This window comes from Numenius arquata, chromosome 16 (genome assembly GCF_964106895.1).
Source record: "Numenius arquata chromosome 16, bNumArq3.hap1.1, whole genome shotgun sequence".
NCBI classification, from domain to species: Eukaryota; Metazoa; Chordata; class Aves; order Charadriiformes; family Scolopacidae; genus Numenius; species Numenius arquata.
In genome coordinates this window covers 14,869,611-14,889,547 of record NC_133591.1, presented here as the reverse complement: position 1 = coordinate 14,889,547, position 19,937 = coordinate 14,869,611, and the positions used below count along the sequence as shown (strand labels likewise).

Genomic DNA, 19,937 nt, shown 5'->3' with positions numbered 1-19,937 from the left:
ATTAAAAAAAAAAAAAAAGGCTAAAAAGCCCTTTCTAAAGTGCTGTATAACTGAGTGATGTATGGTACGCCTCTGCACAGGCTTAATTCACGCGGCCTTTTGAGTACGACTATAAATCCCCCAGGTCACAGAACGATACGGGGTTGGAAGGGACCTCTGGAGATCAGCCAGTCCAACCCCCTGCCAGAGCAGGGTCACCCAGAGCAGGTTGCACAGGAACGTGTCCAGGAGGGGTTTTAAGGTCTCCAGAGAAGGAGACTCCACCACCTCCCTGGGCAGCCTGTTCCAGGGCTCTGCCACCCTCACAGGAAAGAAGTTCCTCCTCATGTTTAGGTGGAACTTCTTATGTTCCAGTTTGTGCCCGTTCCCTCTTGTCCTGTCACTGGGCACCACTGAGAAAAGACTGGCCCCGTCCTCCTGACACCCACCCTTTAAGTATTTATAGGTGTTGATCAGATCCCCCCTCAGCCTTCTCTTCTCCAGACTAAAAAGCCCCAATTCCCTCAGCCTTTCCTCATCAGAGATGTTCTAGTCCCCTCATCGTCTTTGTAGCCCTCTGCTGTACCCTCTCCAGCAGTTCCCTGACCTTCTTGAACTGGGGAGCCCAGAACACAGTATTCCAGATGGGGCCACCAGAGACAGGGAGAACTAATGAAGGTTTGAACGGAGCCCACCACACCTTTACTTCACCGTTAGTACCTGCAAGTGAAAAAAAATCACTGCTGCAATTCACAGGGCAGTTTTCCGTTTGCCTTGGCTCCCTGTGGGTGACACCTCCCGCGGCCGCCCAGAGACACCTTCGACACAGCCCCTTCCCAAGCGGGTCCTCCGGAGTTTAGGACACTGTTTCCATCGTGTGTCAAGTCGTCTCTACCATCTTTCCACAAAAATCCCCAAATTCTTCTCCCTAACATTGATTTTTCTGGGATCAAAACAGATAAGCCACAAAAACCCCACGCCGCAAGCCAGATTTATCCACATAAATACGTGCCTAGATTTTCAGAAATTGTAAAGAGAGAGAAAAACTGCAGAAGGGATGAGATTTCTCTAGAAATCTGCTCCTAAAATCGAGACGACGCTGCCGGCAGGTCCTCTCTCAGCTGAGCGGTTTCGAAGCTCGCCTCTGAATTCAGCCCGCGCAAACTGTCACAGCTCTTCCGCGCTCTACAAGAACAGAAAATGAGCTTTTTGTGTTGCCAAGTGTCTGTGTCTCTGCTCTCTCTCAGTCCCAGCGTTCGCAAAAGTATCTGAGAGAAGTTATTGGATGAATTTTAAAAAAAAAAAAAAAAAAAAAATCATTATTGGGTTTTTTTTCCCCCCCCTGAGGTAAAGCAAAAAGAGCAGATTTGTAAAAACGTGCTCAATAATGAAATCAATAGTCCCCAAATCATTCTCAACAGATAAAACGGGCTGAATGAGCTTTTGTCCCCTACTCCTCCGAACGGAAGAAGAAAGCTAATTTTAGGGTAACATATAGAGAGAGAAAACTCTACATGGATTTCCAATCACACGGATCATCAACCCCCAGCTGATGTGAGTTCTATTAGAGCCCAGAATGATGAACTGCACGTCTTGAAAAATCTATTACTAAACGTCAAGATAAGGAAAAAAAGAAATCAAAACCGAAGAAAAACTTTTTTTCCCCCCCGATTTGAAGATTACAAATGAAAAACTCCATGGTAATTTACCATACATAGGCTCATCAGAACTGCAGAAACCTGAATGCCAGGGATTAAACAATTTCAGTCTATGAGGTTTTTGGAACATTGAAATCGCTCTTCCATAAATCCAAATGCAGAGAAAAGTGAATTCCTTCCCCTGGACAGCGATGGAAGGGGGAGCGACGCTTCCCTGCGCTAAGGGGGCTCGTGGGTGAGGCGTCCCCAACTATGTGACAACTGCACAAAAGGCACAAAGTGGCTGTATATATAAAATACACTATTCTCTTTTATACATATATATAATATACATATTTATATGTACTACCATAGTAATAAAATACCTTAAAAAATCAGCATATGCTGGAAAGTATTTTGCCCCCTCCAAAGCTGAAAAGAGGACAGAGAAAATCCTTAATATTCAGAAAGAGACTACGTTGACCCCTTTATTATTTGGAAGAAAAAGGAGAAAAGACAGGAGGATTTACAGATGATGGTCTGCTGCCACGAGCTAATTTGTTCTCCTTTCAGAGAACGGGAACTCTTAAGCAGGGTAAATAATGTTTTATGGCCCACTCTTAACTCCTGTACGCCCGCTCCTCCGACCCTGGCCGTGTGAATTTGTCACCTCTCCTGGGCTCTGAAATCAGCACTCAGAGAACAGCTTTTCCTGGGCAGACTTAATGGAATTATCAACATTCATTATCTTTTTAATCCCTTTGTCATCTGATTTTTTTTTAAAGAGATTTTAAACATTTATGGGAGGATAACTACAGCAGGAAAGAGGCCAAGGTATTAAATGACAGGTTCCAGAATACTTGGAAAAAACACAGATGCTGAAATTCTCTATCAGGGAATGTAGCGATAGAAGGAGAGGGAAGGGTTTGACACTGGAAGAGGGGAGATGGAGATGAGACCTGGGGAAGAACTTCTTTGCTGTGAGGGTGGTGAGAGCCTGGCCCAGGTTGCCCAGAGAAGCTGTGGCTGCCCCATCCCTGGAGGGGTTCAAGGGCAGGTTGGAGGGGGCTTGGAGCAACCTGGTGTGGTGGGAGGTGTCCCTGCCCAGGGCAGGGGGGTTGGAACTCTATGATCTTTACAGTCCCTTCCAACCCAAAGCGTTCTATGAGTCTATGATATATTGCTTACTAAAGAAGCTGCCAAAAACCAGTATCTCAGAAAAGCGACATTGTTCTGAAGAATTGCTGGACAGAATTCTAAGGAAGAGACTGTCTGATTAAAACTATCTAAAATATGAAGATAGGGCTAACATGGACATTCTTTTGTGATTTGAGTCTTCCTTAAATAATTTTGGGATTTGTGCTGCAGTCCGAGTACGAGCCAGATGTGAATTAGAGAAACACCTAAGGGGTAGTTGGCCAGAGATGCCATTTCTCATTTCCTCCACTGTGTTGATGTCTTCATCTTACACTTTTTCATTTTCATATTAAAAAATGAATATAAAATCAATCTTAACTGAGGCGACTGCCCTAGGAACAGCTTGCAGGAGATGCAAATTCTGAGTGCTCCCATAGCATGTGTTTGGAATTAAAAGCTATAAACCATTATTCCCACTCAGAGCATGTGCAGTACGTCTGCCTTACCTCATTTTCGGCGTGAGAAGGGCCAATACGTGCTGCTGTCACCCACGCTCTTGAAGTTTTGAATAGGTATAAACCAATATATATAAAAGAAGCAAATGTAGAGACAAAGACGCCAAGCTATCGGGCTTAATGGGTCACAATTTGTTGTCAGCTAAATACAGGTCTGAATGTTTTCTCCCCTGTCACCCTCATTTGATACCTAAACCCTCAGGTTGTCTGTGTTTTGTCTGGAGTCCTATTCCCTAAACCAGTTCTGGGATCCTTCTGGAGTGGGAGAGCAGGACCTCAGCCCAGGAGGGTGCCAGCGGATCAGCCTGGGTACCACTCCTCCGGGCAGTACCCAGGGCACTCTGCCAGGCTGTGCTGCTCCTTCCCAGGTCCCTGGCAGGTCCTGGGCCTTCACGCAGCATCCTTCCCATCATACACGTGCAAAAATACGGCAAGATGCAAGCCAGACTTCCTTTACTTTGAATAAATTATTAAAAATATTATTTTAAAATACCTTTGACACTTTTGTTCAAGTCTGTCAGGTGCAGTGAGGGGACATCAGGGGCCCAGAAGAGCCTGACCACCTTTTATTACAACCCAAGATTCCCATTTACAACTTTTTTCAGCTTTTATTTGCCAGAACACCCCATTTACAGCTTGGAGAAAGCTCTTCCACCTGCGAGAGCCTCACCTGTACACAACAGCAGGGATACGCTTCCAGGACCGAAAGCTTGCCACGCTCTCCAGCTCTTTGTCCGTGATCCAGGCGGGAACGATGATCTCCTGGGGGTAACTGCCACAGAGCCTGGGAGAGAAGCGGCGCAGGGGGTTGAGCGTAAGCAGTACAGCCCGGTCACACACTTCCCAGGTCACACACACAAACAAGCAGTACGAGCAACCCGAGAGACGTTCATCTCCCAAACTGCTATTTTGTGAATTCTTCTTTCATCGGTATGTTAACTCCTCCTTCGCATCTACATCGGGAAATTTCTCGGGAAATTCACACGTAGGCAATTTTTAACTCCAGCTGCTGAAATAAATGGGACCACAAAAAAGCAACCCCCCCGGCTCTCCATGCTAAAGAATTAACCACTGGAGTTGTGGGTCACAAAACACAGCAGCAGAGCCACTGCGGGCTGCCGGATTCAAACAGGAAACTCGTGTAAGTCTGAAAAAGAATCTCGGCTGATCGACCCTGGCTGAAGGCAGGAATCTGAGTGCACTGGCTCCTGTCTGACTGGTCAACTGGGACCTTCTTCTATGAGATGCACCTCCTACTCCACACTTTAGCTGGTAACATCCCGACTGCCAACGAGAAGAGCGCCAGCAGCCAGTAGTGACTGCGATATATCGCTGAATCGTGACCTAGTTCATCCCCAGCCCGTCCCCTTGAAGAGATGCATTTACTGCACGAGGACAGATCTGAGCACGTGTCTAAGACCGTTCTATTCAGAAAAATATAACAATCATCCTGAAAAAATGCTCTTTTCTCAAGTGCTGGCCACAGGAAGGAAAGGAGTAGTTTGTGTCATTCTGCTGCCATATGACATAAAGTTTTTTCTTTTTTTTTTTACTATTAAATACGTAGAGGACAGCTATTTTTTCTTCCCTAGATTTTTAGGGACCAAGACAGATGCTCTTCTTGCAGTGACACCAACTACCACCTGCAAGTCATTATCCTCCAGACAGAGCAATGAGATAGGTTTTATTACAAAGCATTTCTGCTGGGTTTGCTCTGAATTGGTTTAGGGACCAGGCAGTACGCTCTGTCCTCCCAGCCGCCAACGGAGGAACACCTTCCTCTGCTCCAACAGCCAGAGAAGAAGACATTTATCTGTGCTTTCAGGACCAGAGAAAGTGTTTTCTCTTATTTACAGAACCTTTCAAACCAACTTTTTGAATTTTTTTTTTAATTTAATACAAGTCGTTGTTGTAAATCAGAGAATAAGACACAATAAAATCTTTTTCAAAAGTTCAAACTCTGCTCTTTGCCCCCTTAAGGCTTCCCCCTTCCTTCCATTAGAACATTTATTCTCTAAATCCTCCAGCAAGCGCATCAAAATCTGGTATTTCTAAGCCTACAAAGATTGTAACAGCTAATAAAATATTAAATAATACTTCAAAAGCACAATTTTCTAAAAAATGACTGAAAAATCATCATTCTAATTGTTGCTTATTAGGAACTGCAGAACCTGGAAAAAGTTTCCATAATGTGTTATAACAAAACTGGTGTTTCCAGATGCCATTTGGCTGTGAATCTGCAGCCCCCAGAACTTACTTGTACTTCTCATTGATGTTGGAAATCCTCCAGGCATTGTTCATATCAAACCCCATCCGCTCCACTTCATTTTTAAACCTTGAAGTTACGTGTTCTCCTGGGTATCAAAAGCAGGGAGAGAAAATAAATCAGAAATAAGAAGGAAGATTCCTACCTTTCAAAATAGCTGAGAAAAATACCGCTGCTCTCATTAAAAATTGAAAAGAGAGGGAAACAGTCACAGAATCACAGAATGCTATGGGGTTGGAAGGGACCTCTGGAGATCATCCAGTCCAACCCCCTGCCAAAGCAGGTCCACCCAGAGCAGGTCCCACAGGAACGTGTCCAGTCCAAAAATACCAGCTGCATTTCACAACCCTATTTTGAAAATCCTTATCAGGAGAACCACAGCTTGTACTGGTGGCTCTCCCCAGTCAACTGTCTGGAAATGCCGAAGTCCATGAAGGACATTGTTTCTAAAATTATATAAATTCATATAAGAAATAAATTTGTATAAGAAACAATAACGCTGCAGACCGGAACCAAGCACATCGGCAAAAGCAATTTAGATCCATCAGCCTTAGTGGGAAAATATTAGTAGGTTTTCTCTTCTGAAGTTCAGAAGAATTTGGTATCAATGAAGGTGACCAATAGGTGAGGGGGTAACGCACGGAATGTGGTAGGAATTCGGGCAACCTCCATCGCGTAGGCAATTCCAGCCGCAGTTTCCTATGCGACTGCAGGCAAGGCCTGTCATTTAACCTGCATCTCAGCTTTCCATCTCTACATCGGACACTACTCCTCCGTGAGCCACGCGGAGGTAGGAAGATAAAATCCATAAATGATTGTTTGACGAAGATAAAACGCATAAATGATTGTTTGACACAAATATCAGTCACAAGATCCTCACAAATTCCTGGATTAATATACTAAAGGAACTGGAACGAGCTCCATTTATTTCCTAGATACTTTTTTAAAAAGTATCAAAATACAATTGGAAAATTGACAATGGATATAAGAGTAATTATTCCGATAGACAGAAAGTCTAGAGAACTAGAAGGTTCTCAACCAACACGTAGAAGAGAGTAACGTACAAAATTTCCAGGCTCACAGAGCTAAGAAATGTGATAAACTGGATGAACGTGTGAGAAATACCAGCTAAAGCGATTCCGAAAGTCTGTCCACTGCTTGTCTCTTTAAATTACTGCATCATTAAATCATGAGGCGGATCATCACCCAACAGGGAAAAATCCACTGAAAAAAGTAATGCTTTAACTATTAAACGTTTCCATCATATATTTCAGAAAATCCTTAGTCTTTAAATAGCTGAGATATACGGAGATACAGATTCATCTCAAAGATGTACATGTCTGAAGGAATGTTTTTATGTGATGTTACAGAACAATTAGAGATAAATATAGAGAAATAGGTAAACTAAGTCTGGAGGTAGCAGCCTAAGTATGGGATTTAATGCCGTGTGGAAGAAAAGCTGTTATTCATCCCTACAGGTCTGTCCCGGTTTGAAGTAAAACCGAACCAATTTTCTGTTCTGTAACTTTACATCCCGGCCAGGCCTCCTCTGACTCTCTGAAATGAACGGCAGATTGTGGAGAAAACTGCTGGTTCTCAGAATGATCAGCCCAATGTCTGTGCCCCGTGCCAAGGAACGGTGTGCAGGGAGGCCCTTGCTTATCCTTATTGCTGTAACAACCAAGGGCAGCCCATTTCGTTATTTGCCCCCTTAGAGGGTCGGAAACGGAAAAAAACGTAGAGGGGTCACATCGGTGGGGAGGAGGGGACAGGAGAGGTGACCCAAACCTGACCAACTGGGGTATTCCATCCCATCTGCCCCACGCTCAGTGTAAAAGCTGAGGGATCAAAGGGTCAGCCCCTTCCTGCGATGGCCGACGTCCAGAGAGGACTCTGTCTGTTCATCTGCCTTTGATCCCGATCCGTGTGTTCCTGACTCCAGAGCTGGAACCCAGTTCCCATTCGTCACTGACTCCAGTCTGGGACTTCCCCAGTGCCTGCCGGTGACGTGACTGTCATCCTGGGAGCTCCATACGATTTTGTATATATTGTATCTATTTCATTATTTTCTTCTTTATTTTTATTTTAAGATTAATTCTTCATTAAAGTAGTTTAGTTCATTCTAAACTTCTGAATCTCCTTATCTCTTTCTCCTCCTCTCTCCTCTTTTGGGGAGGGGGGAGAAGGCAGGGGAAGGGCCATCTGTTGGTCTGGTTTTGGTAAATTCGGCCGAAACCACGAGAAGGTCAGACCACACACTGAAAATGGCACTTTGCAAATCTAGACGTGCTTTACAGCGTGGACGACGTATGAAAGATCTGCACAAGGGAAGTCCAATGAGATTATTTTTCTTATGCTTTTTTGCGAGGTAAAATATGAGAACGTCACCGCGTGGAAATGGGGAATATTCACTCTTTGAGACCCGCGGGGGTGAAACCCAGGGACCGGACTGCCCTCCAGCACCTACTGCCTTTACATCGCAGCACTGGGACAACGGCACCAGAAGAAAGAAACGTTCTGCCTCCCGCGTCTCCCTCTGTCAAGTGCAGAGGTGAAACTGGGACAATCCATTCCAGCCAGACCCAACCTCTGCCATCTTCCTCATTAGCAGGGTCTTTGTATTTTTAAGAAAAAAAAACCCTTTTAATTGGAACAGCAGCATGGTCTTGCAGCACTGAGGATGGGCTTCATTATCGGCTGCTTTGAGGAATGGTCAGGAAAACTCGAGACACATCCTTCAGGATTTTTCCGGATAGAATACTGGAAATAGTCTCGGTCCTCGAGGCTGCAGACTGCTCGTGGGTTTTAAGAGAAACACATAAAACTATATGAAAATGAAATATTCTGTTTGATTTCTCCCTCTTAATTTTTCAGCTACTGCACACATTGTGAAATTATGGATTTTCCTCTGAGAAGTGAAAGCCCGGCCTTAACCTTTTGTCCCTTCCTCCTGAAATGCTGGTATTTTAAGAGGCCTTTTGAGCCAAGATGGATAATAGTTTCAAAGCATCTCAATCAACTCAAAATCAGAGAAAAAGCAAAATATACCTTTTGTGTACTTGTGCCTTCTGACTATAAAAGCGGATCTTGTCAGCCACAGTTCAAATCTCCCATTGCATACATTGGTAAAAACTTACATTTTTTCCCCAGAAGTTGATATTTTGATCGATTTTAAAGCAATTCAGAATTTTTATCCATATCTACCAAATATTGAGCTCTTCGGATGTACAAAAATAAATTACAGTGTCTTGGGATTAACTTCTTCAATTACATCCCCATAAATTTATTTCAGCTATAATTCAGCTCTTAGAAGGAGAGTATCTACCACCAGAAATAAGCAAGCTACAGGGAAGGAAAAGTTGCCGCGTTAAAGAAAATTATTTGATAAACACTTAAAAGGAAAAAAATTGATTGCTAAAAGTTAATAAAACGGTAAATGCTGCTTCTTATCCTAATCTACTATTAAGTTGAAGCCCATCTGTTTCAGCGAGGAAGAGAAAAGGACTCCGAGGAGACTTGGCAAAGCATCTACATGTCTGCTGTCCTCCAGTTCCTGAATTTAATTAGGAGGGGAAAGACCTCCTAATCTGCAGAATTTTTTCCCCTATTTTCAGCAACTGCTACCATAAAGTGTGTGAAGTGCAGGACAAGGAGCACCTCCTCCCACGTGTGTGCTACCTGTTGACTGCTCTTCCTCGGGCACCAGAGAGATTATCGCCTTTGCTTCAGAAATAAGGCCAGAATCCCAGCAACGTCCCCCAGCCTGATAGTTGGGACACTTTTCTCAAATACGTGAATTGTGAGAGAAGAGAACCTCAGATCAAGGAGGGCCCGGAACTCAGACTTCCTTACAGTCAAACAAGTGCTATAAACCACCATTATCCCCATTTTTAGCTTCTAAAACTTTCCCACAAAAACGGTATTTCACTAAAATAGGTCGCTGTCTTGCAGCTGTGAATGACCCTCAGGAGCAGCTCAGGGGCTTCCTTCTCCTTCACCTCCCGCTCCTCAACATCCATGTTGAAACCACTGTTGTAGGCAATTACAAAAAACGTGGGCATAAAGCATTTTAGATGGAAAGCTGCTGCCATGGTGAACAAAATGTTGTTAGTATTATACATGACTGGCTAAATCAAATTCACCACAATCATTTCCCCAGGATATTTGCCCTATGAGCCAGCAGTGTGCCCAGGTGGCCAAGAAGGCCAACAGCATCCTGGCCTGTATCAGGAACAGGGTGGCGAGTAGGACTCGGGAGGTGATCGTCCCCCTGTCCTCGGCACTGGTGAGGCCCCACCTCCAGTGCTGTGTCCAGTTTTGGGCCCCTCACCACAAAAAAGACACTGAGGGGCTGGAGCGGGTCCAGAGAAGGGCAACGGAGCTGGTGAGGGGTCTGGAGCACAAGTCTTATGAGGAGCGGCTGAGGGAGCTGGGGTTGTTCAGCCTGGAGAAAAGGAGGCTGAGGGGAGACCTTATTGCTCTCTCCAACTCCCTGAAAGGAGGGTGGAGAGAGGTGGGGGTTGGTCTCTTGGGGTTGGTCTCTTCTCCCAAGTCACGGGCGACAGGACTAGAGGAAACGGCCTCAAGTTGCGCCAGGGGAGGTTCAGATTGGATATTAGGAAAAATTTTTTCACTGAAAGGGTTATCAGACATTGGAATGGGCTGCCCAGGGAGGTGGTTGAGGCATCATCCCTGGAAGTGTTCAAAAGACAGGTTGACGTGGTGCTGGGAGACATGGTTTAGTGATGGTGTTTATTTTTGGCAGTTAGGTTGATGGTTGGACAAGATGATCTTGAAGGTCCCTTCCAACCTAGAAGATTCTGTGATTTGGGTACTGCTTTGCATATTGGTCCCCAAGTAGCCTGGGTGGGAGTTAATCTCTCCTTTTTTCATGCAGAACAAAACTCAGACGGTGCGGCAGACACACAAGACATTAAAGGATCGTAGGTGACAGTGTATTATACCTGTATAATCACCACACACAGTATATCCACCTGCCAGTGATGCAGCACAAGAACTTACGTACAGAAAGAAGTCCATACTGGAATTTTCCAGGTTCAATTTACAACAGCAAAGGCTGAATGTGTTTAAACCTGTCTTTGAAAGTTCTGGATTTTTAATCAAAGCATTTGTGACGGTCCCCAGAGGGTTTCCACGTACCCGGCCGACACAAATCCCCGTGCTGCTCCTTTTCGCTGGCGTACACCTCCATACACCAAGCGTGATAGGCAAAGGAGAAGAGGTCCTCTATCTTGGAGGGAGGGCGGATGGCGTTGTTCAGTCGCTTCAGCCAGTCCTGACACTGCTCAAAAGTAGAAAACTGACACCTGTCCCAGAAACAAAGAGGAATTTTCAGTAAAAGATGCCAGACTGTAAGATCTGACAGACTGGATATGAAAACATCCGTGAAAGCTAAAAGTGAGAACAAACACCACATTGATAACTGAGTTCTGCCTCTCTGTACTTTCTAATGGATGGTAAAAATGGAACCTTTGGGGATCAGTAAAGAAATACACGCTCAGGAAGTCAAAATAAAGTGTAAGCAGGAAAGCAATGTTCTGTGGTTGTGAATAAACCGGCAGAATGCTCCACTGGTCGTGGATGAGGCACATTTATGCACGTTTATTATAAACCCAAGGACAACGTCACCCAGTTCAGCCTGGCTCTTTCCCACACTCCAGGATGGGAAGCGGTTACAGCCCCGTGCTGACTGGCGGGCTCAGAGGGGGACTCACAAAACCATCACATACATTATGATCTATGCATCGTATTCCCCTAAACAAGAACGTGTTTTCATCAGACATGGGAGAAACATCCATTTGATTAATATGCTTAATTTGCAATTAATGAGGACAAACTCCGGTATCTGAAATCTTCCATTATTCCCCTATCCCATATGCCAAGATTTTCTTTCCTGGCCCTGGTGGGAAGCACAAACAATGCTTTTGAACCTGAGCTTTGCCTAACATTACGGACTAACAACCAGCGAGAGCGTTCCCTGCACAGGAGAAACTGCTCTTCAAAGCAGTATATTCAAATTACACGGGCTTGTCTTTTCAAAGAACATTCCCAGACCCTTTAGAATAAAAGGGTGGAAATAAGATCAGTGATTTATTTCGCTGTGACAGATTTCTTCAAGATTTTATAGTTATAAAATATTCACCAAGTATTTACATTCGGCTCAGTCTGCGTTTTCCTGCATTCACGCTTAATGACAGCATCTGTATTCTCTAAGGGCAGGATTTATTACCCCTACCTGCAAATATCTGGAAGTCAGTCAGTGGAAGTGAAACGACATGTTCAGCTCGTGAAACGTGCCTAGAGAGCTGTGAGGAACTGCGGCCGGGAGGAGTTTATTTCCCACCTCTGACTATAAAGCAAGCCAAGACTGCTACCTGAGCCTGGATAATCCTCTATTAACTGTCTACAGTCAGACAAGATACATCTCATCCTAAAGATTCCATATCCCTTCTAAATTCTTTTAAAGTTAATATTGCGAATTACCAGTACCATCTTCACTTGAGCCCTATTATTCAAAACACAAACTGATTTGTTCGTGAAAAATAACATGAACATGTTCTAAACCTGGTACCTCCACCCCACACTTCACGATCTTCCAACGGGCAGTACCATCAAAAACCGATTCTCGGAGACGGAGTTTGAAGGGAAATTCATAAGGAAAGGCATAAATACAAATAATTTGTATTCATTCTACAATTGACGAGAAATAACAAATTAATGTAGAGAGGGAGGCTGACTTTCTTAAATGTCAAGAGCTACAAGTTAAGAGGAAGTTAAATATTTAATTCAAATTAAACTAAATATTACTTCTAAAGTAAAATCAGTCCTCATCAAAATACAGCGTTTCAGGAAGCAGCTGGCCTGTTAAACATTCTGAGTGCTCAGCTATGACTGGGGCTCATTTCATTATACCAAGGGTACTGCCAGCAAACATTTAATCAAAAAGAAATGTTCCTTTCTTGTTAATTAAAGTTTATAGATCGAAATTAATTTCTGCAGCAGAAAAGTAGGAAAGAGCAGCAGCTCAGAGACTCCTGGGGCAGAGTGAGGACTGGGGGGAAGAGAGACATAAATTAATACTCCCTTCTACGTGATGTTACCCACCTTTCACAGGAGCGTGTGTTTCAGTGGTTTTATCTAGTTTTATATCTCATGACTAACTGAAGCAATATATTATAACTGATTGTAAAGCAGGGGGAACGCGGTGAGATTAAAATTAATTTCAGAATAAAATCAGATTAGCCGCTTGGGCTCAGACCAAAGTTTGCTGCTATCACAGCAAGCAGAAATGCAAACCGTTTTGTTCCCATCCTCTTTACAAAAACCCCCAGCTACCGTATGCAAAATCAGACAAAATAACGTCTTTTGGGGAAAAGCAAGACCCCCAAGTAAGAAAAAACTATTTCCTTTGAATGTCACGGCATGAGGAAAGCAGAGTTACCCCCCACTCAACCCTCAGCCCTTTCGTACCTTATAACCTTGCAGTCTTTGCAAGTCAAATGAAGCTGAAATATATCGCGGCACTCAACGCTTTCTATAAGCTGCAACGGGACCTGCAATTGAAAAGATGATAGAATTTCATTTCAAACAGCACTAACGCGGTAATTTCTTTGCATATCTCACAAGGATTTATTGTAGGACTACGTGGAGTCTGAAAAGAGAGAAAACCAAATAAAATTATAACTACTTTAACAGCTTTGAAGTATTGTATCGTGTATCAGACAAGTTTCCAGCTCCGTTGCTGTATAGTCCACAACCCTTAAGGACGGCATGGAACAGCTGAGCAGAGCTGCAGCACTGGTGATATATGGGAAAGTACAAAAAGCAGCAGAAACCCAGAAGCTTCTCTTTCCCGGAAGCATCTTTCCTTCTTCTAGGTCCAAATTTAGGGATTTAAGGAATATAATTTTAGCTATTGGTGTCAAAAATGAACTGCTAAGCAAGATCCCCCTTAACAGCCTGCTGCAGTCTAGATGCTGGTTATATGGAAATATCCCGTATTTCCTCTTCAGGGAAAAACCATTTGACATGTTTAGATCCACACTCATGATCAAAGCAGCCATATTTCGAGTAATAAAGCTGAATCATTCATTTTTAAAGGTGTAGTTATATGCACTTCCGTTCTACGGCACATGTAGCCAGCAGAAGCTCCATCAGGCAAAACATGCAAGTACCTTTAAAGATAAGAATCATGGAATCACAAAACGGTTTGGGTTGGAAGGGACCTTAAAGACCATCCAGTGCCACCCCCTGCCCTGGGCAGGGACACCTCCCACCACACCAGGTTGCTCCAAGACCCATCCAACCTGCCCTTGAACCCCTCCAGGGATGGGGCAGCCACAGCTTCTCGGGGCAACCTGGGCCAGGCTCTCACCACCCTCACACCAAAGAAGTTCTTCCCCACATCTCATCTCCATCTCCCCTCTTGCAGTGTCAAACCCTTCCCCCTCCTCCTATGGCTCCCCTCCCTGATCCAGAGTCCCTCCCCAGCTTTCCTGGAGCCCCTTTAGGGACTGGAAGGGGCTCCAAGGTCTCCCCAGAGCCTTCTCTTCTCCAGGCTGAACCCCCCCAACTCCCTCAGCCTGTCCTCACAGCAGAGGGGCTCCAGCCCTCCCAGCATCTCCGTGGCCCAGAAGATAAAAATATAAGTTTTCATTAATATTTTTGGACCTTTACCTGAGACACGTAAATGTACGCTATTGTCTCAAATGAACAGAAGTTAATATTCTATCTCCTATGTAACTGTCTAAATTACGAACACAGAGAATTTAACTAATACCAATAATAAACATGAAGTGTGAAACTGTTTGAACTGTTTATTAGATTGTACTGAACATCACACAAGGCAACAAAACCTCCGCCATTGAGATCCTTCAATACAAGGCCATCAGAGAACCATTCAAATACTCTTTATCCTCTCGGCCATCAGAGCAGCAGGACGCAGCAGCTTAAGTTGTGGCTCCGGGCTCACAAGACATGGCCATAAGACCCTGCTCTGCCACTGCCCTTCCATACGTCCCTGGGCAAGTTCTCCAAGGTCACCTCCAGTCAAGGATCTGGGGTGAGGAATCAAAACAGCTTCTATTCAGGCACCACAGAGCTTAAAAAGTCCCTGATTTCAGTGGAATGAAAAAAGGAAGCGGAATTGCAAACAGTAGGCAAGGAAGAGAGATGTCTCAGAAATAAAAACCACGAGAAAACTGAATCTGAAGATGAAGATGCCCAGAGAAAAGTAACAGTAAATGCTGTGCCCAGGAGTGACCAACGCTCTCCAGTCTCCAGGAAGGCAGGCACACGCTCACAGCGGCATCTCCTGCTCCCCTGCCCACTCAAAGGCAGAGTCCAGAGTCCTCTTCTCAATGCAAATACCCAAATAATTCCCCAGAGCTCACAATCCCCAAATCCAACGGGCGGGTATTGTCTTAGTGCTCAGCCTTTATCCTTGCCCTTTCGTCACACTAGAACCGAGAAGGACCCATCCCCAGCTGGAAGAAGCACTAACCCCCACCTCCCACGCCCAGCACAGCTGGTACAGGTAAGTTCTTCTCTTCCTCTTGGTGTAACTGGACCAGTAAAGAGCAGAAAACTCATGTGCAAGGAGACTGGACAAGACGGTGTCTGACCTGACAGTCCAGTAGTTTGGGTATTCAAATAAAGCTGGAACTTGAATTTTGGTCCATGTTTTCAGCAATATTGCTGTTTTAAGATCTGTGATAGTCTAGTACAGCTAGCAACATGAAGGGGCACACGAAATGAGGGTCCCGTCCTGGGAGATGAGCCCCTTCTTTACTTGCCATCCGCAGTCACTGCAGGGAACGAGCAGAGAGAAGATGCCGAGACTTGGACTCCCATGTAAGTGAGTAGTTAAACGCACGACAGACAAGATCAGATGTACCGTTGCTAATCTTTTCATTAACTGCTGATTAACCGCTAATTTCTTCCATGCCTTTTCTCCTACTCGATTCTAGTCTGCAAGGTAGAGAAATTATTGATGGTCTTGTCTAATACATGAAGGGACTGGAACTGACCTCAGACTGGAGAACCTTCCAGCCTTTCTTCTTGACTATTTAAAACTACCATTGATGTCCATGGCACCAACATGGAAAGTAAGATACCTTTTCCCAGCGAAACGAGTTAAGACTCTAGAAGGCTTGCTTTTTCAGTCAAATTCCCCTTTGTCTGTTAATATTTATATTTTTTCCCCAGCCCTCTTTTCTGGCATTCCTTCCCGTGCCCATCTTCATTTAAGCAGTTCTTCCCCCTGCTCCTCCCAGCAGCCTTGTTCTGGCTCCTCTCCCTCCTGTCTGCACCCTAATGACATACTAAGTATTCTTCTACTCCTGCATTATTTTTAATTTCCTTCTTTCAAAGTCACTCTTTGTTCTATGCCCTTTCAATTCGCCCTCTGCTCAACAGCCATTCATTTTCCTCTTGACAGTCTCCACGCAGCTCACCATCTATTTCCTTAGAATCTGCTGGTTTTTCTCTGGGGCCACCTTCATATCAATCTTTTTTCATTTTCTTTTCTGGTCATAAAAATCTGTCCTCTGATCCTCTTGCATTTTTCAATCTCCTTCCTCTCCATTATTCGTCCCTCAGTAAAACTGGGTACAATTCTCGGTACAATTCCCTGCCTTCGCTCCCCATTCTTTCCCACCGACACCCTTCCCTTTCCATGGTTATGTGGTTAAGGCTCTACAGAGGGACCTGGACAGGTTGGATCGATGGGCCAAGGCCAATGGGATGAGGTTCAATAAGGCCAAGTGCCGGGTCCTGCATTTCGGTCACAACAACCCCAGGCAACGCTCCAGGCTTGGGGCAGAGTGGCTGGAAAGCTGCCCAGCAGAAAAGGACCTGGGGGTGTTGGTGGCCAGCCGGCTGAACATGAGCCAGCAGCGGGCCCAGGTGGCCAAGAAGGCCAACGGCATCCTGGCCTGTATCAGGAACAGCATGGCCAGCAGGAGCAGGGCAGTGATGGTGCCTCTGTACTGGGCACTGGTGAGGCCTCACCTCAAGTGCTGTGTTCAGTTCTGGGCCCCTCACTACAGGAAGGACATGGAGCTGCTGGAGCGTGTCCAGAGGAGAGCCACCAAGCTGGTGAGGGGTCTGGAGAACAAGTCATAGGAGGAGAGGCTGAGGGAACTGGGCATGTTTAGTTTGGAGAAGAGGAGGCTGAGGGAGGACCTCATTGCCCTCTACAACTACCTGAAAGGAGGGTGTAGAGAGGTGGGTGTTGGCCTCTTCTCCCAAGGGAATAATGACAGGAGCAGAGGAAATGGTCTGAAGTTGGGGCAGGGGAGGTTTAGATTAGATATTAGGCAGAATGACTTTACTGAGAGAGTGGTCAGGCACTGGAACAGCCTGCCCAGGGAGGTGGTGGAGTCACCATCCCTGGAGGTATTTAAGAAACGTGTAGACGTGGCACTTCAGGGCATGCTCTAGTGCCCGAGATCGTTGGGGTCTTTTGTGTGTCTGTGGTTGGACTCTGTGATCTCAGAGGTCCTTTCCAACCATGAAGATTCTGTGATTCTGTGGTTCAGGGTGCCGCACATGGGACTCCCAGGACAGTTCGTTTGCTCCTGAAAGAGCCATCGATTCTACTCGCAGGCACTTCACCGTGTAGTAACAGCTATGAATAAAGCAGGGGAGAAGCAATCAGTTTTGCTTTCATCAGAATAAACACGCGTTGTCATCCGAGGCCAACCCTACGGCATTACAGAGGGAACTGGAGCACGGTGCTCTTGCAGTGTCCATCCCTTCGTTCTCTGCTTTAAAATTATCTCATTTTACATAATAGCAACATTCCACAACTCAAACTTTTTCTTTTTGAGAATTTTTAAACTTTTAAAATTTTAATTACTGGAACCTTACAGCAGGACAAGATATATTTAAAGAAAAATACCTCTGTAGTTAGAAAAAGCACAAGTTGTGTTTATCCCGCTGAAACAACCCGGCCCATGGCTGGGTCCTTGACCACAAGGCCCAGTGGCACGCAGTGGTCACGGCCAGGCTACTATAAGCCAGCGCCTTCCCCAGCGACTCTGCTGTATACTCTACCCTTGGCCTCAGCCTCTGCAGGACACCGTGTGGCACCAGCTGTAATTAGTACTTTCTTCTTGTTTCCCCAGCTCAGAGCCTGAAATAATGTCGGGGTTACGTTACAGGCTGGTTACTTCAAAAAGCACGAGGCCCCGGCTACATCCTGTACGTCCTGAAGCGTGGACATGACATATGGAGGAACTGGGGACGCAAGGTCAGCTCAGAAAGTCTTCGAGGACTCTCCAAGGTGGAGTGAGTCACAGAATCACAGAATGATATGGGGCTGGAAGGGACCTCTGGAGATCATCCAGTCCAACCCCCTGCCAGAGCAGTTCGCACAGGAACATGTCCAGGTGGGGTTTTAAGGTCTCCAGAGAAGGAGACTCCACCACCTCTCTGGGCAGCCTCTTCCAGGGCTCCACCACCCTCACAGTAAGGAAGTTCCTCCTCATGTTTAGATGGAACTTCTTAAGTTTGTGCCCATTTCCTCTTGTCCTGTCCCTGGGCACCACTGAAAAAAGACTGGACCCATCCTCCTGACACCCACCCTTTAAGTATTTATAGGCGTTGATCAGATCCTTCCTCAGTCTTCTCTTCTCCAGACTAAAAAGACCCAAGTCCCTCAGCCTTTCCTCATCAGAGATGCTCCAGGCCCTGATCATCTTTGTAGCCCTCTGCTGTACCCTCTCCAGCAGTTCCCTGTCCTTCTTGAACTGGGGAGGCCAGAACTGGACCCAGTGCTCCAGATGGGGCCTCACCAGGGCAGAGCAGAGGGGAAGGATGACCTCCCTCCACCTGCTGGTCACACTCTTCTTGATGCACCCCAGGATGCCATTGGCCTTCTTGGCCACAGTTGCTGGCTCATGGGCATCCTGGTGTCCACCAGGACTCCCAGGTCTTTTTCCTCAGAAGTGCTCTCCAGCAGGTCACCCCCAACCTGTACTGGTGCAGGGGGTTATTCCTCCCCAGGTGCAGCACCCTACACTTGCCCTTGTTGAATTTCATCAGGTTCCTCTCTGCCCAACTCTCCAGCCTGTCCAGGTCTCACTGTATGGTAGGCACAGCCTTCTGGTGTGAGTCAAATATCTCCAGGTGTGATCTTGTTCATATAACCTACCAGGAGTACCTGAAGCCAATTTTGCTTTTAATTACAACTAAGTACACTTGGGTTTTGTCTTGAAGGCAATCATTTAATCCCCTCCTCTGCTTTCACAATTAACCTGCACACAATGGGAACAATCTGAGCACCAGCACCCGAGAAACAAACAAGGACTAAGCTACTGTTCAGCACAGATGAACCTCAACTGCGCTGCACACATAAGGCAGATACCAACCCAACCATTCCTCCATTAAAAGCTGATACTAAAACTCATTTACTCACCAAGACTGAAAATTGAATCATAGAATTGTCTGGGTTGGAAAGGACCCTTCAGATCATCCAGTCCAACCATCAACCTAACTCTGATAAAACCCATCACTAACCCACATCACTAAGCACTATGTCAACCTGTCTTTCTTTTTTAAATACCACCAGGGATGGTGCCTCAACCACTTCCCTGGGCAGCCCATTCCAAGGCTGAATAACCCTTTCAGTGTGAAAATTGTTCCTAATATCCAATCTGAACCTCCCCTGGCACAACTTGAGGCCGTTTCCTCTTGTCCTATCCCCAGTTCCTTGGGAGAAGAGTCCGACCCCCCCTGGCTGCACCCTCCTTCCAGGGAGTTGGAGAGAGCGAGAAGGTCTCCCCTCAGCCTCCTTTTCTCCAGGCTGAACACCCCCAGCTCCCTCAGCCGCTCCTCACAAGACTTGTGCTCCAGACCCCTCACCAGCTCTGTTGCCCTTCTCTGGACCCGCTCCAGCGCCTCAATGTCTTTTTTGTGATGAGTGGCCCAAAACTGGACACAGCACTCGAGGTGGGGCCTCCCCAGTGCCCAGTCCAGGGGGTAATGATCTCCCTCATCTTGCCAGTATGACTTCTATTTTTTTATCTGTGTCCAAAATCTACTGTTTGAAAGTGGCCACATACAAATCCACGGTTTCATAAGCTACACTAAAATTTTAATTCCCCCCTAAATGCAATCAGCTCACAGGGAGAAAAATGGTTAGACAGAAACACTCAGCAGCTGCAAAGCTGACAATTTTCTTAAGGAAAGGCAGTCAATAGAGCTCAGCCTGGGAACCAAACTTCCCATGTGCCGAGAGATGGCTGTTGAGTCTGCATTTTTATCCCATGGATAAACGTAAGTCAACACTTTTCAATGTCATAATCCCTCCAATTTACACACGGTCTACTGGATCTTTTGGGTTTGCATTTAAAACACCACGTTGCTTTTACTACTGTG

The 19,937-nt window shown here is 45.6% G+C and overlaps 1 protein-coding gene across 1 annotated transcript in view; it reads right to left on the bottom strand.

The window, feature by feature from the left end:
• MTMR3 (myotubularin related protein 3) overlaps positions 1 to 19,937 on the bottom strand; it is a 50,507-nt gene that overhangs the window by 19,063 nt on the left and 11,507 nt on the right. Inside the window, exons 5-8 of the mRNA XM_074159366.1 lie at positions 13,026 to 13,108; positions 10,695 to 10,861; positions 5,526 to 5,622; positions 3,939 to 4,052 (exon numbers count right to left, since the gene is read on the bottom strand). Of these exons, the coding sequence (XP_074015467.1) occupies positions 3,939 to 4,052; positions 5,526 to 5,622; positions 10,695 to 10,861; positions 13,026 to 13,108 (461 nt within the window). The remainder of the gene's footprint in view (positions 1 to 3,938; positions 4,053 to 5,525; positions 5,623 to 10,694; positions 10,862 to 13,025; positions 13,109 to 19,937) is intronic.